Source organism: Dipodomys spectabilis, unplaced genomic scaffold (genome assembly GCF_019054845.1).
Source record: "Dipodomys spectabilis isolate Male_0828 unplaced genomic scaffold, ASM1905484v1 ptg000017l, whole genome shotgun sequence".
Classification (NCBI taxonomy): Eukaryota; Metazoa; Chordata; class Mammalia; order Rodentia; family Heteromyidae; genus Dipodomys; species Dipodomys spectabilis.
The window spans coordinates 18,324,428-18,346,134 of NW_024870694.1; the positions used below are offsets into that span (position 1 = coordinate 18,324,428).

Here is a 21,707-nt window from a genome sequence, read left to right on the forward strand (position 1 = left end):
GTCCCTCAGCTCTTCAGCTCAAGGCTAGCGCTCTACCACTTGAGCCACAGCGCCACTTCCGGCTTTTTTCTTTTTGCTTATGTGGTGCTGAGGAATCGAACCCAGGGCCTCAGGCATGCAAGGCAAGCGCTCTACCACTGAGCCACCTTCCCAGCCCCTCATTCTGATTTTCTTATGCCATAGGTTTAGCTTTACCTTTTCTAACTCTTTACATGAATGAGCACAGTGGAAATATATTTGGGAAGTGAAGATTCTTTTATTTAGCATGATGTTTCTGAGATGCATTTATGCTGATTTATACATCAGGAATTTACTACTTTTTTCATGGGGCAATGTTCCATTGTATGAATATACTATAATTTCTTTTTATCCATTGCTCATTGAGGGAAATCTGGGCTCTCTCAATTTCTTATTCTCATTCATACTTTCAATGAACATTCTGCCACAAGTCTTTCTATGAACATATACTTCCATTTCTATTGGGAAACTATCTAGGAATCATATTTTTGGGTAAGGGAGTAGATATGCCATCTAAGAAATGTTAGTTGTATAAGGAATTTTCAAACTTTTCTGAAGCAATTACGTCACTTTACATTTTCCCACTAGTGTGTGAGAGTTTTGCGTGCTCCATATCCTCACCAATGCTAGATATTGTCAATTAAAAAAACATTAACCTCTCTGGAGGGTATGTATGGTACTACCGCATATGGCTTAAATTATATTCCCCTGATGAGCAGGGATGGTGAGCATCTTTTCAAGTGTTTCTTGGCTATTCATGTGCCTCTTTAAGAGAAATGTATATTCATATGCCTAGGATAGGGCCTGAGCCATATTAGATGCGTGGGAAGGAAGAAAGGCAACATGGAGTAGAAGTTAGCGCACACACTCTGGAGCCATCCCACCTAGGGCCTCTAGGTCTTAGTTTTACCATCTCCAATTAGACGATGGTAATAACCTTGCTTTCTAAGAATATTGCCTGGCTTGGTAATTATTGCAACTGTCAAAGGATTGTGTTTCTACCAGAACCTTGTTTTCTATAACCTTGGATAAGTTACCTAACTTCTCTGAGTCCTAGTTTCTCCCCTCATAAAATGGAAATAAAGGCTGTCTTTAGGCTTTATATAAATGAAAGAATGTATGAGTCTTGCAGCCCAGTGGGTGGCTCCAACAAAGTGGGCTATGCATACACGCATGCATTACTTGACCAAGAGGTTCTACCTGCCCTGCAGATGTGGACGAATGCAAGGAGAGGGAGGATGAGGAGTTGTCCTGTGACCACTACTGCCACAACTACATTGGCGGCTACTACTGTTCCTGTCGCTTCGGCTACATCCTCCACACAGACAACAGGACCTGCCGAGGTAGGGCCCCAGGATAATTCTGTCAAGCACTATGATGTACCACCTCTAGCTATAAGATTAGAAGAAGGCTTGGAGGAAACACAGATATAGTGTAGAGATGAAGTCAAAGATCTGTTGCAGATGTGTATGGATAAAGATGTTAAAATGCTTGCCTTATCTAGAAGTATGGAATCCAGTTCTCAGAAGAACACAGGTGAAAAGCTCAGACTCTCAGGTCATTTTTCCAACTGAAGGTTACTACCTTGACCAAATTAAGGGAAGGCTGGGTTTCCCAGTCCTTTCTGAGCCAGAAACTATACCTCACCCAGAGGTTCCCTTCCCTTTAGTCCCTCTTTAACAGACAGAACCTCATTCTAAAGGACAAAGTCAGGAGAGAGAAAAAAGGCAAAGATAGAGACAACAAGAAAGCTTCCTATCCCTTCTATCTCACCTTGTTTCCATTTTCCACCAACTTGTTTCCTTTTTGTAGTCTCAGGCTGGGTCAGGGATGGAGAAATGAAAGGACTTAGTTTCTTTCTAGGCATAATGCCCCCTGTTGGTGGGTTAACAGCCACACAAACAAATGATTAGATGACATCAATGCTAGTTACTACATGGATGTAAAGGAAATCTGATCACAGCACAATCAGACCTGAGCCGTCCTAGAGAAGTGGACAAGTGCTTGCCAGATATGATAATCCTTGACAGAGATGAACTAAGCAGGGGAAAGAAGACACTGCACACAGGAAGAACAGCTTCTGCAAATATTCATAGGTGTTATACAACTTGGGATATTTGGGGAACTAATAGTAGATGAGTGTGACCCAGGGTTAAAGAGCTTGCCTACAGACTGACTGGAAACTGGGTGAAGGGTCATTTGAGGAGGGCAAGACTGGAGACAAGAGGTCTTTGTTTTCTTTCTTCAAAAATCTTCTGCTTTTAATATAGGTATCCCTATATTACCCTTCAATATAAAGTAGTAGATTAGTGTAATTGTGACTAAATCATACCTGACAGAAACAACTTAAGGAGGAAAGATTTGTTTTGCTCATGGTTTCAGTCCATCATGGCAAAGACAGCGGAGATGGTAGAGCCGAGCAGCTCACATCATGGCAGACATGAAGCAAAGCAGAGATTTAACAGGAAGTGGCCATAGCAAGATACAGCCTCCGAGGACACGCCCCCCCCCCCCAAGTGACCTACTTCCTCCACCAGGACTCCACTTTCCACAGTTCTATCACCTCCCAACAGTCTATTCCAACTTTGATTTTATCCATGGATTAAGCAATTGATTAGATCAGAACCTTTACTAACTAATCATTTCTGGAAACCCCTTCAGGACACACTCAGAGATGTGGTTTACTAATCTCCCAAGCATTTTTCAAACCAGTCAAGTTGATCATCAAGGTTAACCATCAAGAACATTATAAAACAGAACAGACACATTAGCAATTTTCCTAGGCTGTAGCTGTGGCTCCACTGAGTAAGAGTGACTGCATGACAAGTGTGAGGCCCTGAGTTCAAACTCCAGTGCTGAAGAAAAAAGAAGGAATTGGCTTGAAGAAGGTTATTTACATTCAGTATGTAGATATTAGTATTGACTATCTCTTGTGTACTAAAAGAAATCTCAGGCAGGTTATAAACAAGAATCCTTGCTTGATCTTTGGCTTCATACCCATCCCTCAGGAGCTTTTTAAATCTTTTATTTTTAGATACCATAGACATATGTGCTTATGGATTATATATCTATCTGTGCATTGTGCAAGAACCAATTTTAGTCCTTTGGGGTGAGAGTAACCCCATGAGAATGCTTGGGGTAGAAAATGAAAACAGATGGGGATTCAAGAGACCTTGACCTAAACCTCAGTTAGTCACAGCCGCCTTTCTGGACTACAGTTTTCTCATTTGCAAATGAGCAAGAGGAACAAAAGGCTTAGGAAGTATGGACTTGCCAGCACTAGAATGGGTCAGCCCAAGGCCAAAAGTTCAACAGCAAATAAAGGCACAGTAGGGCTAAGTAATAGACAAGCTCCCATGACACTGGGTCTTTGGTGATGGTAAACACAGTGGGGAACACAGCAGAATTCCATATATCATAGAATTTATTTAGTGGGGACAGAAAAAAATCAACAAATGAGTATGTGACTTAGTGTCAGGTGGTGGATAACATTATGAAGCACAGAAGGTCAACAACCTGAGAATGCATTACATTTGAATCAAGAAAAACTTTGAAGTAGAGCACTGGGCACTCTTACCTATATTTCTAGCCACTCAGGAGACTAAGATCTCAGCTAGAAGCCAGCCAGAGCAGAAAAGTCTGTGAGATTCTTATCTCCAATTAACCAGCAAAAAGTGGCTCAAGTGGTTGAGCAACAGCCTTAAGTGAAAAAGCCAAGCAGGAGGCCTTCATGATTATACCATCTCAAAACCCTCTCTTCTCAGAGTCCCTGCCCAGTCCCCCAGTACCAGAAAAAAGGAAAGAAAGGTAAACAGCTCTGGCCAGAGACATAGACTTAGTTGGAGTCTTGACAGAAAAATTACTTGGTTTGTGACTTTCCATAAATCACTTGTCTTCACGGAGCTTCCGTTTTTCACCTGTGAAATGGGGATGATTCCTTCCCTGCCTACCTGGTGGGGACAGAGGAAGAGATGATGAGCAAGGGCTTGCTGTGGCTGTGATGGTGGCATGCCATTTTCTCTGCTGTTTCCCCACAGTGGAGTGCAGCGATAACCTCTTTACCCAGATGACCGGCATGATCACCAGCCCTGACTATCCCAACCCTTACCCCAAGAGCTCTGAATGTCTTTACACCATCGGGCTAGAGGAAGGTTTCGTAATCAGCCTACAATTCGAGGACACTTTTGACATTGAGGACCATCCTGAGGTGCCCTGCCCCTATGACTACATCAAGGTGAGCTTGCAATGAACATTTGTCCTAGGGATGCTAGATCCTGGCTGAGCTAGGAATGCTGATATCCTGGCTTTTTCAACTTCTCATAGGACAGAGAACTAAACCAATAGCTTTCTAACAACTCATTATTTAAATTAGCATCTTGATCAGATCTACTACAAGGATCTTCCCCACGTTAGTTCCCTGGCTACCTCCCTGCTTGTTGGGAAGGTGCATGGGGGTGGGGGTGGGGTGTCAGACTCACCTTCATGGATCTGCACCCCATGTAGCCAGGTGGGGCTCTGTTCTCTAACCTATATTTGGTTTATTTGCTGCTGTTACCTTCTTGAACTTCTTAATATGTTTTGACCAAGGAGCCCACATTTTCATGACAAACTGGACCTCACAAATTATGCAGCTGATTCTTCTCAGAGGAAGAAATTGTTCAACAGGCAAATAAAGAGGAGGAAGGATGATGCAACCAATCACCACTGAATTTCAAATTATTTCAACAGTATAGGTGTGATGCAAAGGCAATGTGAATTTCAGCCATGACTAGAACAGTGGAGGAAATAGTTCTTTGAAGTATAAGAAGGAAAATCAGCAATTCTTAGTGACTGGCTGAAGCACCTAAGTGGAGTTGTCTACTGGGGTCTGCTCTCAGGAGAAATGCTGAGCTGGTGAGAAAGCGGGGTGCCATCAAGTGTACAAGCCATGTAGACAGTGAGCTCTTCTAGAGAGAGAAAAAAAAGCAGAAGCTAGATCACAGTAAGTTCTGAGAACTATACAAAGGAAGAAGAACCATGAATGAGATCAGAAAGAGCCATAAACTGAGTTGCCCACAAAGGGAGCTAACATTAGTAGTAGGAGAAACAGGGAAATCAAAATCTCTAGAAAGAGATGTGACTCTTCTCTGTATCTATATTGCTTTTCTTAGATTAAAGCTGGTCCAAACATTTGGGGGCCCTTCTGTGGAGAGAAAGCCCCAGAACTCATCAATACCCAGAGCCATAAGGTTCAGATCATGTTCCACAGTGACAACTCTGGAGAGAACCAGGGCTGGAGACTCTCGTACACAGCTTCAGGTAACATCTCCCCCTCTGGTCTCAGCTACTGCGGTGTTCAGTGCTCACCAGGAGGGTGGCTGAGGGAGGAGAAAGTGTGTGCCTAGGACTTTTCTGGAGACTACTGGGATTTGGGGCTGAGGAAAACTTAAAATTGAGGTACATGTTCCCTTGTGACTCAGTTTCCCAGGAGCAAGAGTGGTGGTGAGGTTGGCTCAAACTGGTTGGTCTCAAACTGCCTTGTTGGAGATGGAAAAATGAAATCTTGTTTTCTGAGCCCCACTCTTCACACAGCTATTCATTAGACCTCAATAGGACCCTTTCTGCTTTCTCTAAGTCAGGGACTGAAATTTGGGTGTGTCTGAAGCTTTAAATGCTTCATTATGGTGTCTTGCATCCATGTGAGCTCCCAGATTGGCAAAGTCCACAGGTCCCATTTTTTTGATGCCCAAGACAGCCAACTCTGGCCCAAAACCTGACAAAGCTACTCTGTAATCACTCAAGGAAGAAAAATGTGGACATCACAAAGGAGTGACTAATCCACTTCCTAGCCCTTGAAGCCCTGGCTTCCAGTGCCCAGTCTGGGAAGAAGCATGGACCGGAAATTTACGAAAGAGTTTGTTCTGGAAAAAGTGTCAGGGCTTGAGGAGCTCATCAGAATTAACCTTTAGAAGAGTGGACTCAGAAGCATATGATTGCAGTTGCTTACTTTGAAACAGGATCTTAGGAAGAAAAAGGAAACTAGGGCCATCCTGGGTGGCCCAGTGAGTCAAATTCCCAAGGACATCAATTTTAGCTAAATGAGAAAACATTGTTCACTTCATCAGAGACATCTCTGTGTGGAAGGCATCGACTTGAGAGGAATTGAGAGCCTTGTCCCTACAGGAGTGCAAACATGTTGGGAATACTGTAAAGCAAGGCTTGGACAGGGTTGAATTCATTAAAACTCAGAGTTTTAATGAAATCATCTGGCCAACTACCTCAACTTACAAATGAGGACATGGAGAGCTGAGTTAGAAAGTGACTGGTTTCTGGCTGCAGAGTCATTTTCCTGAAAGAGCCTACTAGAAGGTTCAGATCTCTGATAGTCAGTCCTGTTGTTTGATCCTCCTTCAGGCCTTGCTTCCTAGGGTCCTTTATGCACACACTTCATTTTCTCACATGCTGCTGTTTCATTTGCTTCCCACTAGGAAACGAATGCCCAGAACTACATCCTCCTGTCCACGGGAACATTGAACCTTTGCAAGCCACATATTCCTTCAAAGACCAAGTGATCGTCACCTGTGACACAGGCTACAAAGTGCTAAAGGTAGAGGCTCCTGCCTGCAAGGAGGAGGGAGTGATCAAGAGAAAATTTCTAGAGCCTTCCAGAACAGATGGGCTGCTGCAACTTGCCACAGTGCCAGACCAGTTTCTCTCACCTGCCCCAAAGCCTCCCTCCCAAAGGCTCCAGAAATTCTAAAGCATGTATCCCAGACTCTCTCATGCCTTACCAGTGGTACTTTCATTAGAGCATGGATCCTAATAAAAATCTAGGTCCAAATGGCTCTATAATCAGGACTAATAATGTTAACAGAAGGTGGTAGACGGGTACCCCTTTGTCTCCCATCTCCTGAAACAATGGTTTTCAATGACAACCAGTATCTTTAAGGCTGAAATCAGTGTAATATTTCTTTAAATGTTCTCCAGGTAAGCCAAATGTTCAGTAAAGCTAGAGGGCTGTTGCTGTCAATGAATTGTTCTTAAGGAAGGGTCTCTGGACCAGCAGTATCAGCATCATCTGGAAATTTGTTTGCTATTTTAATTCTTGGGTGGATCCAACCCAAGAATCAGAAATTCTGGGAGGAGGGCCCAACAGTCTGGCATGACAAGCCCTCCAGATGAGGCTGACCGCCTGCCCAATGTTGAGAGCCACTTGTCAGAAAAAAGAAGTCAAGGCTAAGTTTCTCCCTTCAGAGACTATGATTTAAGCTCCTCTTGTACACAGCCCTAGCCAGTCTAGAGTAAAAACCAGGGACTATGAATTCAGCATCTGTCTTTCCCCTAGCTGCACACTTGCCCTCAGAATCCATATGGGTGGAAAATGCCAGTACAAATGAGCCAGGTTTGGAGTTCAAATTAGTTTTGCAGGTCAACCACCACTGGACCCCACTCTCTTCTTCTTTTTCTCATTCCTTTCTGGTTTCTGCTCAGGATTATATGGTGCTAGACGTATTACAGATGGAGTGTCTGAAGGATGGGACCTGGAGTCATGCGATGCCCACCTGTGAAAGTAAGAAAACCACATAGATTAATTATAACTTTAATTAATTGTAACTTTAACTCATTAAAGTTATCCCATGCTGGTGGGAAAGGAGCAGAGACTATGTAAGTGGGAAAACTCAGCCAGAGGTGATATGTATGTATAGGACAGGAAGTCAATAGACATAGGAGAGCTGGACAGAAAGAGTTAAAGTCTCTTTTAACAAACAGACTATCAGATCCAGAGAGAAACATTTTATGGGCCTCAGTTTACTTTCTAAATACTAATTTTTTGAAGTCAAATTGTCAAGCTTTGTAAAGAAATAGCATGTCTCCAGATTTGAAAGGAGCTTTGGCATTTGCTAATGCAGGAATGTAGCTTGGCACTGGTGTCCAGGGCTGGATGACATCTTACATACAGCCATTATCCACACCCACTATGTCTTCCAGGTTAGTTCACAATTCCAGAAAGGCTGCTGTGTCAGCACAGCAAGCACATATGAAAGAAGGGACCCAGCTCGTCACAAGCTCTTGGGATCCAGAGATCTTACCTTGTGTGCCCTTAATCCACTCAGTACCTGGGGACATGATCCTTTGCCTCAGTTATCAACTGAAGAGCCTACATTCATTTTAATATTCTACAATCTATGCCAGTGATTCTAAAATAATATAATTCATAAGAATCATCTGTTATGCCTAGAAAATTACAGATTTCTAGCAACTAACCTTCTTCCCCCTCATACTCAGATAATTCCAAAGTGGGTTTGCAAAGATCATAATTGTACATACTTACATATAACAACAGTGATGAGAAGAGGCATATATAATTACAGAGTCAGGGAAGGAAAAAGAGTAGAGGGAAGGAAGGAGGGAGGGAAGGAAGGAAGGAAGGAAGGAAGGAAGGAAGGAAGGAAGGAAGGAAGGAAGGAAGGAAGGGAGGGAGGGAGGGGAGAGAAGCAAAAGGAAATGAAGGGAAGGGAAGGGAAGGAAGGGGAGGGGATGAGAGGGGAGGGGAAAGATTTGCTATAAAACCAAGGTTTGAGAACTCAAGAATGAGGACTGGTCCCACCAATCTCATTGCATACTTTTCCCGTGAGCTTTTGAAGCTCTCTCTCTCCCTTTCTACTGAATGGCTCCCATCTTGCAGGCAGACAAATCCCCTCTGCCATCCCTTGGGGCACTCTCAGAGGGGAGGGGGCTCTGAGGCAAACACCAGGACACATTTGGCAGCATAACGTGCTTGTTTACATTTTTAATATGATGATATACCTTATATGAAGAAGAGTATTGTATAGGTTTAGCAGAAAATCTCAGTACTTACTGATGCCTATGAAGAATACCACAGAGAATTCAGATTCCAGACAGGAGGAGCTCAACTGTTCCTCTAGTAGGTGGCCTAGTGGGTAGTATGGTAACTGGATCCTAAGCCAGACCCTTTGCAGGATGAAGCAAGGGTCACCCTGAAGAAGGGAAAGGAGGGTTTCAGGCACTCAGGACAAACCTGGCTCTAGATTGGGGAAGCTTCACATTCAAATGCAGTTTCTAGCAATTGAGTTCCTCTAAGCAATTTACTTCTGTTCAGTTTGGATTTAGTCTCCTATCCTCAAGATTATTGTGAGGACTGGGTTAGTCTATATATCATACCTATAGAGTGCCAGGAAACAGTGAACATTTAATAAAAGCTTCATTCCTCACAGTCTAGTCCCTTCACTAGAAGATTTGATTCTCATTCACACTTTTGGAAAGTAAGAAACATTATGAATTATTTTCTCCTGATTATACACACACACTTTTATTATAGTGGACACATTGACAGAGCAAAGCAGTTCTGTAGTACTGGCTTATGTGATTTAAGTTATTTGCAACAGAACATACTATCATTTTGTACAAAGACAATACAGCCTGATTTTGGATTATGGCTATTATAACCCCCATGTAGACACACCCACATCTCCCAATTGTATGTGTTATTCTAAGACCTAGGGAAGGTACACAGACCAAACTGAGGAGTTGAGAGTCCTGGGGATTGTGGAAAGAGGCTGATAATAGAAATGTGCACCAGAATAGGAAGTGGGAATCATTGGTTGTTATTTAGCCTCTGCCTTCAAACTATTGTGGTAAGAGAACCTGTTGTATTCTGAATTCTATGTGTCAAATGAGGGTCTAAACCAGATGAATGTAAATCTCCTTGCAAAGAAAAAAAAAAAATCTTACAATCTCAGGAGCCAGGATGTAAGGTAGTGCAAACTTTCCTAATGGTACAAATTCGACCATTCCAAACTGTCCTTCGCACTGGCTTTACCTAAACTGTGCATTCTTAATCAATTCTGATGGAGTATTTCTGTATTTCCTGCAGGAACTATTTCTGCCTTTTGCTAATTTTTCTTTCTCTCCTTTCTCTCTTTTTCTATCTCTCCCTTCCTGTCTCTGCTTCCTTTCTCTTTGTCTCCGATCCCAATTTGACTTTATAGTGACAGAAAGCGAGATCGATTTGGAGAGCGAATTGGAGTCAGATCAAGTGACAGAGTGAAGGATGGGAACCCCACACAATTCAGACATCCAGGAATGGATCACGCACAAAGATCCCCAAGTCCCAGCTACTCTGCCCCTCCCCACCTACCAACACTCCCATTGTCCATTTCAGTGTGGATTAGGATGAAGGCCAAGGAAACCACACAGCCTCTGCAGTTAAAGCTGTTGTGTGTGCGTGAGAACAAAATCATGCCTTTGAGGATTCGATCATCATTCAACATTAATCCAAAAAGCCATGAAAAGACAATGGGGGATTTTTTTTTTTTAGGACCCTTAAGTGGACAGTACTCTTCTCAAAGTAAAAATGCCCTCAGTTCTGGAACCATAAGATTTGATATACAATCATACTGCCTTAGGCTGAATAGACCAACACTGGCCCTGGCTCCTGGTCCAAACAACCCAAAATACTCCCAAGTTTAACTGTGCCAGAATGCCAGTGACTTTATGAGTATAAAAGTTTTTTTATTGGTCACTAATGTCTTAAGAACCATAAGTAGGTAATGTGAACAATAATTTATAGTGTGGATTTTTGAGAATTTGGATATTTTCTCATTCACAAAATGTCCCTTCTATCATTATTTAACACAGGGCTGAAATTCTATCATTAGAAATTTCTTTCTTCTGAATTTACAAGTTTTGTGTTTCTTCAGCTTTACTGATTAAAAACTTTAAAAAAAGATAGGCATCACATGAACACTGTGGTCCTCCATTCCAGGGCCGTGGACACCACTGAGTCATAAGGAATGGTGAAGAAGGGCCTGAAGAACAACTGCCTATATTGCAGAATCTTGGCTTCTGCCTAAACAAGGCCTTGACACACACCAGGGAACCCAGTGACTGTGACTAAACCTGTTTCAGGACTCCATGTCCACTTGATGAGGGCAGACCCCTGCACACGCAGACACTGATCAATCTAGAGCTGAGGTAACAGATGTGCCACCAAGAAAGGAGACAGACAAACAGATGATTGCAAGTCGACAAGCTAGGCACAGACTTATTCCCAGTATAACTGACAATATAATTTCAAATGAAGATTTCATGGGCATCCAAATAATTGCAGGACCAGGCAACATAAGATGGTATTTACCATCAGAAAGACATGAATAAAAAGTTCCAGAATCAGGAAACTACCCTGTCCAGGTAGAAGGAATAGATAAAGCTTTTAAGAAGGACTAGTGTTTGATCAAGATCTCAGAGGAGGCCACGTGGACATAGTGTCCCAGGCACAAGAAGGCACAAAACCAGGAAAGGAGGCAGCAGAAGAGATCCTGGTGATGTTAGAGTTTATGATCTACTAAGGAGAGGAAAGAAGATGAGTTTTGGAAGGGGTGCTCTGGCCCAATTCTTGGTCTTCCATTCTAGGAAGAACTGCTTACCTGTGGTTTCTCAGAAGCCACTGGATTATAGTATGCTCAGTATTGCATGCCAAAGAAAGATGGGTCTGAAGTAAACATAAATTGCAGAAAGAGATAAATAGGAGATAGGGTGGGGATAGTACAGTCAACACTAAAGAGTGGTAAGCAAGGGAGGCCAAGGGAGGCCAAGGGAGGCCAAGGGAAGGGGAAAGATGTAGGTGTGTGTGTGTGTGTGTGTGTGTGTGTGTGTGTGTGTGTGTGTGTGTGTGTGTCTGTCTGTCTGTCTGTCCTGGGGCTTGAATTTAGGGCTTGGGCTCTATCCCCTAACTTTTTTGCTCAAGGATGGTGCTCTACTGCTTGAGACACAACTCCACTTTCAACTTTTAATCTGCTAGTTAATAAGAGAATAAGAGATTCACGGACTTTCCTGCCCCGGCTGGCTTTGAACAACAATCTTCAGAACCCAAGCCTCCTGAGTAGCTATGATTATAGGCTTAAGCCACTGGTGCCCAATGAAAAAGGCCTTTTGATACTAGGGCGTAGATGGCACATCTCCTAAAGAAACAATGGACTAAATAAGGACCCAAGATCTAACACACGGTGATTGTACAGCAGGGCCCTCTTGAGAGGAAGTAGTTGCCACTGATTTGGATTCAGTTGTCTCCCAACGCTTTTTGATTAATATGGATGGAGGTTCACCCGTTCCTTACTCACTGTAACTGAGACAAAATGGCCTTCTATTTTCCAATATTTTCATCTCTCTGGTTGTGAGACCCACTGTGTTCATGGACAAAATTACTTTTCTGGAGCAATGCAAAAGCAAGCTTTATATCCAGATAATGTCTCTTAAGTCTAAGTCCAGCCCTGAAATTCTTCTAGGAAAGAGCAAAAGGTAGTTAAGGAACCAGCTATCTGTATCTCAAGGATATTTTAAATCAAAGCAACTGCTAACTGTTAATGGAAGCAAGTAATATCGATATTAAGACCAGTCAAGTACATTTCCCAGAGGGAAGGAAAAATCTGCTGAGTCTCAGCAAAAAAATAAGTTGAATATTATTCACAACTTCAAAAAACCAATATTATTTCCTCTTACTATCTTGTATTATCCCGGGATTAACCTTTACATATCTCCCAAACTGGAAGAGTGTTTATACTTTGACATGATCAAAACAAATGGAAACAATTTGTCTAGGGATATCAGAGGCCAAAACAAAACAAGCCCTTCTGATTTTTGCCTTCTTTGTTGACAAGTACTCATATTCATTCCCTTCTTTCATCCATCTCCTTCAACCTGAAGAGCCTTGGAATTACACATATTTTAACTTACATAACCCTCTAGCAGTCAAATGTGAAGCCCTAAATTGAAAATCACAGTGTCTGGCTAGCAATCAAAGATAAGTTTTTCCTCTCTGTTTCTCAAAGTACTCAAGTAAAATTCTGAAGGAAGTAGAACTTTGAAAATTCTGCTGGACCTCTGGAAAGATTGACTACTAAGGTCCACTATTAGCCAGCCAATACCTACTGTAAGTCATTTAACTGAGGAGAAATAAAAAGATCCTTAGGAACTACTGGTACTATTCACTGAAATACAACGGAGATCAAGGTCACATTCAGTTCTCACTCTGACAATAACTTTGGATGAGTCAAATCTCCTATCTGAGTGCATTATATAGAAGACATTCTTGATGTCTTAGGTCAGGTTTCTAACTAGAAAATTCTGCATTCCCTCTGTGATTCTCCAGCTCTGTCACAAACTGTTACATCTAACGTTAGGATTTTCTTAGAAATAAGCGCCATCATCTCCTAAAGGAGACCCATGAAAAGACATTGATAAGTTGAGTCATCAGCTTCTGATTTGGTCATGAAAAGTTGACCTAAGTCTGGATCCCTGTCCATATCAGCAACACCCTTAAGACCTGTATAGCCTACCAAGCTCCCCACAGACCGTCTCTGGGGTGCAGCATCTTTGGTCATATCTGTGACTACAGTCATCCGCAGTGTCTAGCCACCAGTGAATGGAGAAAACGAGCAGGTGAACACTGAAAGTTGGCCCACTCCTGACCCTCTACTGCCTCTATGACCAAATGAGCTCTGAGTAGAAAGCCAACAGGGTGGAACTGTGTACTTTTGGAGGAGCCTGGTTTTTGTTTGGGGTAATTTTTTTTTTAATTTTGTTTGGTTTGGGGGATTTTTTTGGTGCCAAACTCCAATATGGACATATTCACTGTTGTTATTCATCCTGTGGTTGGAACTGGAAAAAAATGGAACCTTCTTTGGTTCAGGTCAGCCAGAATTTTCTCATAGCCATTTGCTTCGTGATTTGGCAGAAGGAACAGAGAAGATTGCATAATAGAACTAAAAAAAAATCAAAGAAAGACACTATGGTGATAATGTGACTGGGGCTTCTTAAATCTCAACAGATCTGCCCCTGTAAAACTTGGCACTAGGCCAGGTGAGTTGACCATACAGTATTAATATCATAGTGGAGAAACCTCCAAAGCAGGAACACTATCAGCTGCACAGGTTGGACACTATGCAATTCTTTGGGGGAAACTATAACATGGTTCTCTGCGGTTGTGTGCAGTGTGTAAGCTGCACATCTGCAGAAGATGGACTCATCCTATTTCCTCACAAGGAAGAATACAAGGCAGCTAAAGGGTCTCACTTCTTCTCTCTCAGTTATAGACTGTGGAGTCCCAGCAGGGCTGGAACATGGGCTGATCACCTTCTCCACAAGGAACAACCTTACCACATACAATTCTGAGATCAGATATTCCTGCCAGCAACCCTTTTACAAGATACTTCAAAATACCACAGGTAAGCCCTCCATGCTAAACTATCTCATTCTCAAAGTGCACACTCTGGGCCTCAGGGTTCAATTGAGGCTGCAAGAGCTCTATAAGGAGTCGCTGCCTACAAGTGTGTGGAATTCATAATGCATAAAGCACCCACACATTGTATTATCTGGGTCTCACATTCTATGTGTTATCGTGTCCATTTAGAGATGCAGAAGTTGAGTGTCAGAACCAAATCCCAGGGTTGTTCTTTTAGCTTTTAAATTCAGCACTGATTCTACTAATGAATGTAGACCTTGAAGCCTGGAGTCTTTCATGACAAAATTAAGGAAGAAATAGAGACCTCAAAGAAGTCCAAAATCTCCCAAAATATATTTCCTTAAGTTGTCTGAGGACAACCTAGGATTTCCAGAATGTAGCAAGTGTTGCTACTTTAGCCAATTTTTGCCTTGGCTTCTGGCTAACCAGATCAGTCATTCAACAGGCCTGCGAAGTAGGAGCTCTTCCTTCAAAATCATGCCCTTAGTGTGTGGCAGTGGAGTTCAAATGGAATGGAAAAGTGAAGAGCAGACAAAAGAAAATTCTGTCTATTTTGCTAAATAGCTTATCCCCAGAAAAAGATTCAAATTCAGCTGCAGCTGATCATTACTTTCTATCCCTCTGATAGGAAGACCCTGGGTTCATGCCAGGATTGGGTAGAGGCACCCAGGCCTGAAAGGTAAAGGACCAGCATTAGCCTTGTTTGAGAGGAGGAGAAATACTTGAAGATATGTGCTGCCTCTCACCAGAATGAGTCACTCTGATACCCTTACATAAACACTCAAAATGCCTGGCCAGAAAAAGAGCTCTCAGGAAGATGTAAAGGCCCATCTCTGTGTCAAGTGATTCTAAGCAAACTCCTCTAGTTTCTTAAAGACTCCACATCATCATTTTTCAATAAGGCAATGAGATATCATTGCAGAACTATTATGAGACTCAAATGAAGCAGGTCACACATGCATGGCTTATTAAAGAGAGTGGTATTAACCAAGGTCATTACAACCAATGGAAGGACACCTGCCAGAGAATGGTAACACGAGGCCGGGAGCGGCTCTCAGACTAGCAGGAATCAGATTCCACAGAGCTGTGGGCACTGGACTGGAGAGTATTGTATTTATTTTAGGAGGGTGAGGGTCCATTGATCATTCTAAGCTCAGAAGGCACATGGTTAGATTTCCATCTTAGAAAGTTCCCTTGTATTAAGAGAGGTCTGGCTCAGAGGACCAGACTATTTGGAGGACCTTTTCCATGGTCGGTACTGGAGGAATTAAGAAGTCAAACCTATGTTCTATGTGCTCCACAGCATTCATTTTCTTCTTTTCCTCCCACTTTTATTTTCACTCACCCAGGTATATATACCTGTTCTGCCCTTGGGACCTGGGTGAATGAAGCACTGGGGACAAGCCTGCCCACCTGCCATCCAGGTACCTCACACACCAAATCTTCTGCTTGAAACTCTTTCATCCAAGTCCTGGGGGGCCTCAGGTGCTTTGGCTATAAATAGGGAGTTACGAGGAAAGAGGCTGTGGTTGTTTTTTTAAGAGATATAAGAAATGTCTTTTGAAGGTCAAAGATTAGAGAAGCTTACCCTCACACTTTCTCAAACTAACTGGACTCTATCCTCTATTCTCCATTGTACAAGGACCACTCTTCCCTCCTCTCTCTACAGCTCCAGTCACTTCCCTCCAGGTTTTTCTTTCAACCCAGTGAGTGTAGACACCTGTTGTTGCTCAGGAAAATCAAGAAAGTAGGCCTTCCTTGTCTTTGAGCACTTTGAGCTATAAAGAAGATGACAACAGAAGACAAATAACAAATACTCTGAAGGATGGAGTAAGAACTTCAAGAGCAATATGTACAAGTTTTTCTGATTATGGCCTCCTGCATGTTTTATCTACTGATTCCAACTTAAAATGGTTGTATCTGTGCATCTAGACTTAGGGGATATTTGCTTTAGCATTAAAACTATAGATGATTTGCTTTGAAATCACAACACACACACACACACACACACACACACACACACACACATTCAGATCAGGTTAGAAAAGTATAGCCCCAACACACATACACATTGTAAAGTTAAAGAACCCACAAAACCTTATTCTCTTAAGAAAAATATCCAGAATAGTGACAATGAAAGGAAACAACCATTCAAGATAGCATGGAGGAAGACTGAAAAATACTATCCTTCTTGGTTTCATATGCATTTTTGCTTGAATAACAAGAGCTTTACAATATGGCTATGCATTGGGTGGCTTTGTATTTTACTGAACTACAAGGTATTACATGAAGGGCATTTTACTAATTCTCACTATTCACTCAGTAAACATTAGGCTAAATGTTAGAATGAAAAACCTAAGGAGTTTTCTAACATTAAACCTTACGCGGTGAAGAACAGAATAACATTTGAGAGTCAGTACACAACCATCACATGTGTGATAGGACCCCAGAGGAGGCTGTAACTGCACATGTGTGTTCCAGAGTGGAAGATGTGTACCAGGAAGGAAAACTTGACATAGAAGATATTTATCCCCAAGAAAGCATGAAGATAAAGGGAATTAAAAATATAAAGGTCTTCTCATCTACATTCTGCTGATCCTACTCACCTCAAATTGGCTTGACCATAACCACCCCCATGAAATGTGGGTGGTAAAGTCTCAAAGAAGAGGAGACTGGTGACGCTGAAGGTCTATATGGGACAAAGAAAACTATGGGTGATTCTATTCTGGGAAGCCACATTGCTACCTCTGAGAGAGGAAGATGCACTTGGCTATGAACCTGAGCCTGGTGCAACTGCCTCCAAACTGGAATGTTTACTGGGTAATCTCAGTTCTCCGGCAGCTGGGAGTCCATGCCACAGAGAAAAAGGAAGCAAGATCAGGAAATCCATAGCATCCTATGATTCTGAATGTTGATTATCTTAGACAATGTACAAAGCATCTTGGATATTGTGAACCATGAAATTCTTATAATACTCAGGGTTGGACAGAACCCAGATTTCTGAATTCTTCCTTTTTGAAAGGCTGACCTGGAACCAGGATGTAAACTGAATGGAAAATCTGCTTCATCTAGTATCGTAGAGGTCTGCTAAGAGTATTATTTTCCCAGTAAAAACTTGTATAGTGATTGGTGCAAATCTACTTCCAGAAAGAGGCAGTCAGAAAATGAACCCAAGACTTCTGATGCCAACACAGTAGTGTTGAGCCTTCTCTGACTGCGGTTATGTTTTATGTCATCCTCATGAACTCAGAATCCTGGAGTATGGATGGTTTGTTTTAAGGACCTTCCTTCTATATCCACCATCTACTAGAGCCCAAATCTGACTTTAGCACAGACCACATTGTAACATTTCAAGAATAATCCTTTCTGAGGAGACACTGGGAGTTGAATATCAGCAACCAAGAAGGATGATCTCAAATTTGGATGTGTGATCATCTTGAACAGCTGCTTTATTTTAGCTAAGTATCGTGTTTCATGCCTATTGTCATAACTACTTATGAGTCTGAAGCAGAAGGATCTTTTGAGCCTAAGAGTTTGAGGCCTTTCTACGCAACATCATTCAAGACTTCAACCTCCCTACCCCCCTCAAAAAAGAAAAATAAGGAGCTGGAAACCCGTGGTGCACACCTATAATCCTAGCTAGTCAGAAGGCTGAGATCTGAGGAGTGCAGTTCAAAGCCAGTCTAGGCAGACACATTCAAAGAGATTCTTATAGCCAACAAACCGGCAAAAATTCAGAAGTGGAAGTGTGGCTTTTAAATACTAGTATGCCAGCCTTGAGCAAAAAAAGTTAAAAAAGAAAGTAAGGCCCTGAGTTCAAGCCCCAGTACCAGCACACACACACACACACACACACACACACACACACACACACACACACACACACCAATTACCCCATTTCAATGATCTCTCACGACAAAGAATTGTTACTGTTTTTAACTTCTTCAAAAGACAAGAACACATCAAAGTGGAAATCAAATGTTAGCAGAGAAATTAAGCTGGCATCAGGGAAAATGGGTTTCACTTCATCAGGCACTGACATTGAGTGAGTCACTGGTCTTTTCCATCTGTAAATTAGCTATTCCCTGAGCTTCCCTTGGCACTGACCTTCTGTGATCTGAAATAGGTCACTGGCATCTTGTGCTGGCATGGGCTTTGTTGTGACCATGAACTGAATCATAAATATGTCCCTCACCTCTGTATAAATTCATATGCACAGACCTGCCTTGAGGTTCCCTCTTATAGACTGCTGATAATAACTGGAGGCTCACCCTCAACTTTGATAAAACAGGCTACCAACAGTTACAAAGGCCCTTTCACATCCTCCCTGCGGTGAATGGCATTGTGCCCCCAGAATCATGGAAGAAGCACCTGGCATCATGAAGAAGAACATCCAAAGCCATCATGTGGTAGAAAACCCGTCCTCCCACAATTACCAAGAAAATACAAAGGTTCCTTGGTCTCTAAAGGGCTGATGAAAGCATCTAAGGACAAGGATGGCTGTCTTCCCATTGCAACCTGAAGGAGAGTCACAACACCTCAGGCTAACCTACCAGGCTCACATAGCCTGCATGGGAAGGGCCCGTGTGAGCTTGTGTTTTAGCCAGGGGGCCCAGTACGGAAGACCTTCTGGCTCATGAGTCAGAGGCATTTGGCTACAGGAGGCTGGTGGTGCATGTGCATGCTCGGGGTGCAACTCAGTGGAATGAAGTTTCCTCAGACCTTTCTCCTTCCCTTGAAGGTACTACAGGGCTCCAGGGTGCAATGATGAGCGGCCCTGAGGAAGGCCCATACATCATTGCGTGTGGATTATGCCACCTTTCCCCTACTTTGTCTGTCCAGGGCTTAATCCACAAGTCAGAGGAGAAAGGGTTAGAAGGCTATGACCATCATCTTAATATATCCCAAGGCAGAATGGAATACAGAATTAGACAACAATCTTAGAATCTAGAATCTTCTAACCAACTTGATAGTTATATTACCTCGAGCTGATCTTGTAACCTCTAAAAAATATTTTTTGTCTATAAAGAGAGAGTGGCAAATGAAGTAATAAAGAAAATTGAAATTTTGAGATTATCTTGTCCAAAATTGAAGTGAAACAAATTGAAAGCAGCCAGGCATCAATAGCTAATGCTTCTAATCCTAATGACTCAGGAGGCTCATCTGAAGATCACAGTTCAAAGCCAGCCTAGGCAGACAAGTCCAGTTGGTAGAGCATCAGCCTTGAATGACAAAGCCAAGCAAGAGCACAAGGCCCTAAATTTAAGCCCTAATAACACATACACACACACACACACACACACACACACACACACACACACACACAAAGTATTGAAATCCACAGAGGAAATTCACAGAGGAAAAGTACTGCCTTAGAGTCACATAGGAAATGAAAAAGTCAGACCCCAGGCCCCAGGTGCGTTGGTTCCCAGTTTAGTATAGACTAGAAACTGATGGATAGTCTTTTAGGCTCCTTCCATTTCTCTGTGCCTGTGGACATGGAGAGAAAATTTTGAATTCTCTGAGTGCCCACAGTATGGATGACTTCTAAGATATTAGAGTCATTTCTAGGAGAAACAAAAGAAGTGAGGTGACCACTGTTAGTGATAGGCCAGGCTGAAGATGGTTGAGGCAAAAAGTAGTCTTTGACAGATCGATTCAGCTTGGACAAGGCCCAAGCCTGAATTAACTGGTTCCGTACATTAGCTCAGCTACAGTGGAACCAGTCACAGAAATTTAGACCCAGAGAGTCCCAGGGAAACGTTCTTCATAGTTTTTGCAGATTAGAAATTCCAGAGTGGCATAATCTACACTGGGGTAAGAGACAAATTGCTCCTAGTAGCTCTTTCAATATGGCTGACCTAACTGAGCTCTGTTTCTTGTCCCTACCCCATTCACCTCCTCACAGAGTGTGGCCAGCCTTCCCGCTCCCTGCCAAACCTAGTCAAGCGGATTATTGGAGGCCGGATTGCTGAGCCTGGGCTCTTCCCATGGCAGGCCTTGATAGTGGTGGAGGACACTTCAAGGATACCAAGTGACAAATGGTTTGGGAGTGGGGCCCTGCTCTCAGAGTCCTGGATCCTCACAGCGGCGCATGTGCTACGCTCTCAGCGCAGAGACAACACCGTGATACCCGTCTCCAAGGAGCACATCACCGTCTACCTGGGCTTGTATGATGTACGTGACAAATCAGGAGCTGTCAACAGGTCAGCTGCTCGTGTGGTACTCTACCCTGACTTCAACATCCAGAACTACAACCATGACATAGCTCTGGTACAGCTGCAGGAGCCTGTGCCCCTAGGACCCCATGTCAGGCCTGTCTGCCTTCCAACGTCTGAGCCCGAAGGCCTGATCCCACACATGCTGGGCCTGGTGGCCGGCTGGGGCATCTCCAATCCCAATGTATCCGTGGATGATGTCCTCGGGAGTGGCATGCGAACGTCCACAGATATCCTGCAGTACGTCAAGTTACCCGTGGTGCCTCACACGGAGTGCAAAGCCAGCTATGAATCCCGCTCTGGCAACTACAGTGTCACAGAGAACATGTTCTGTGCTGGCTACTATGAAGGTGGCAAGGACACATGCCTTGGCGATAGCGGTGGGGCCTTTGTCATCCTTGATGAAGTGAGCCAGCACTGGGTGGCCCAAGGCCTGGTATCCTGGGGAGGGCCCGAAGAATGTGGCAGCAAGCAGGTATATGGAGTATACACAAAGGTCTCCAACTATGTGGACTGGCTGTGGGAGGAGATGAACTCCCCACAAGACGTGAGGGAGCTCCAGGTAGAGCGGTGAGCTGACTAACTTCCTTGGGGCCTGCCTGTGCTGACCCGTATCAAGTGAAACTGCACCACACACTTCCGGCTACACACTCCATGTTACTTACCAGACCAAATAGACTGAATTTACTGACTGACCTAGCAGGGCATTCATCCTCCTGAGACAGCCCTAGGACCCAGGGAGGCAGCATTGTGGTACAGGGGCAAGATATGAGGCAGGAGGCCTGGTCCATGACTTGGACCAAGTCCTTTCCCCTTCCTGAGCTACATCTTCCCTACAACATAATGAAGGAACTGAGCTAGAGGGCCTCTAGCTCTCCTCTCCAGGGCAAGCTTTAGCCTGTTGGCCTTTATTCACTCCTAACCATTTTTTAAACCCATTGGGGCCACTATTGGTGTAAAGGATCTTAGACCTGATAGGAAATGATTCCTTATATTGAACTGAAGTCTATATCCAGATATTTTCCCAGTTTTGCTCTCTGGTCTTACACCAAGTTAAGTCCCTCCTCTTAACCATTCAGTTTAAAGAAAGGAGATCAGAGGCCCTCTCTCATGGTGTAACAGACAGGCCTTTCCACAAAGCTCCCTGTAGTACAAGTATTATTCTTTATATTCCCCACTAAAGGAATTTCAAAGGGAGATGGAAAAGGTTTGTGGTAACTGTGGAAGGAGAA

General features: G+C 43.1%; 1 protein-coding gene across 1 annotated transcript in view; it reads left to right on the forward strand.

The window, feature by feature from the left end:
• The window catches only part of Masp1 (MBL associated serine protease 1), a 57,454-nt gene that overhangs the window by 24,112 nt on the left and 11,635 nt on the right, over positions 1–21,707 (forward strand). The window contains exons 3-9 of the mRNA XM_042668702.1: positions 1,230–1,361; positions 4,056–4,252; positions 5,169–5,316; positions 6,486–6,604; positions 7,489–7,567; positions 14,103–14,240; positions 15,607–15,681. Coding sequence (XP_042524636.1) covers positions 1,230–1,361; positions 4,056–4,252; positions 5,169–5,316; positions 6,486–6,604; positions 7,489–7,567; positions 14,103–14,240; positions 15,607–15,681 — 888 coding nt within the window. The remainder of the gene's footprint in view (positions 1–1,229; positions 1,362–4,055; positions 4,253–5,168; positions 5,317–6,485; positions 6,605–7,488; positions 7,568–14,102; positions 14,241–15,606; positions 15,682–21,707) is intronic.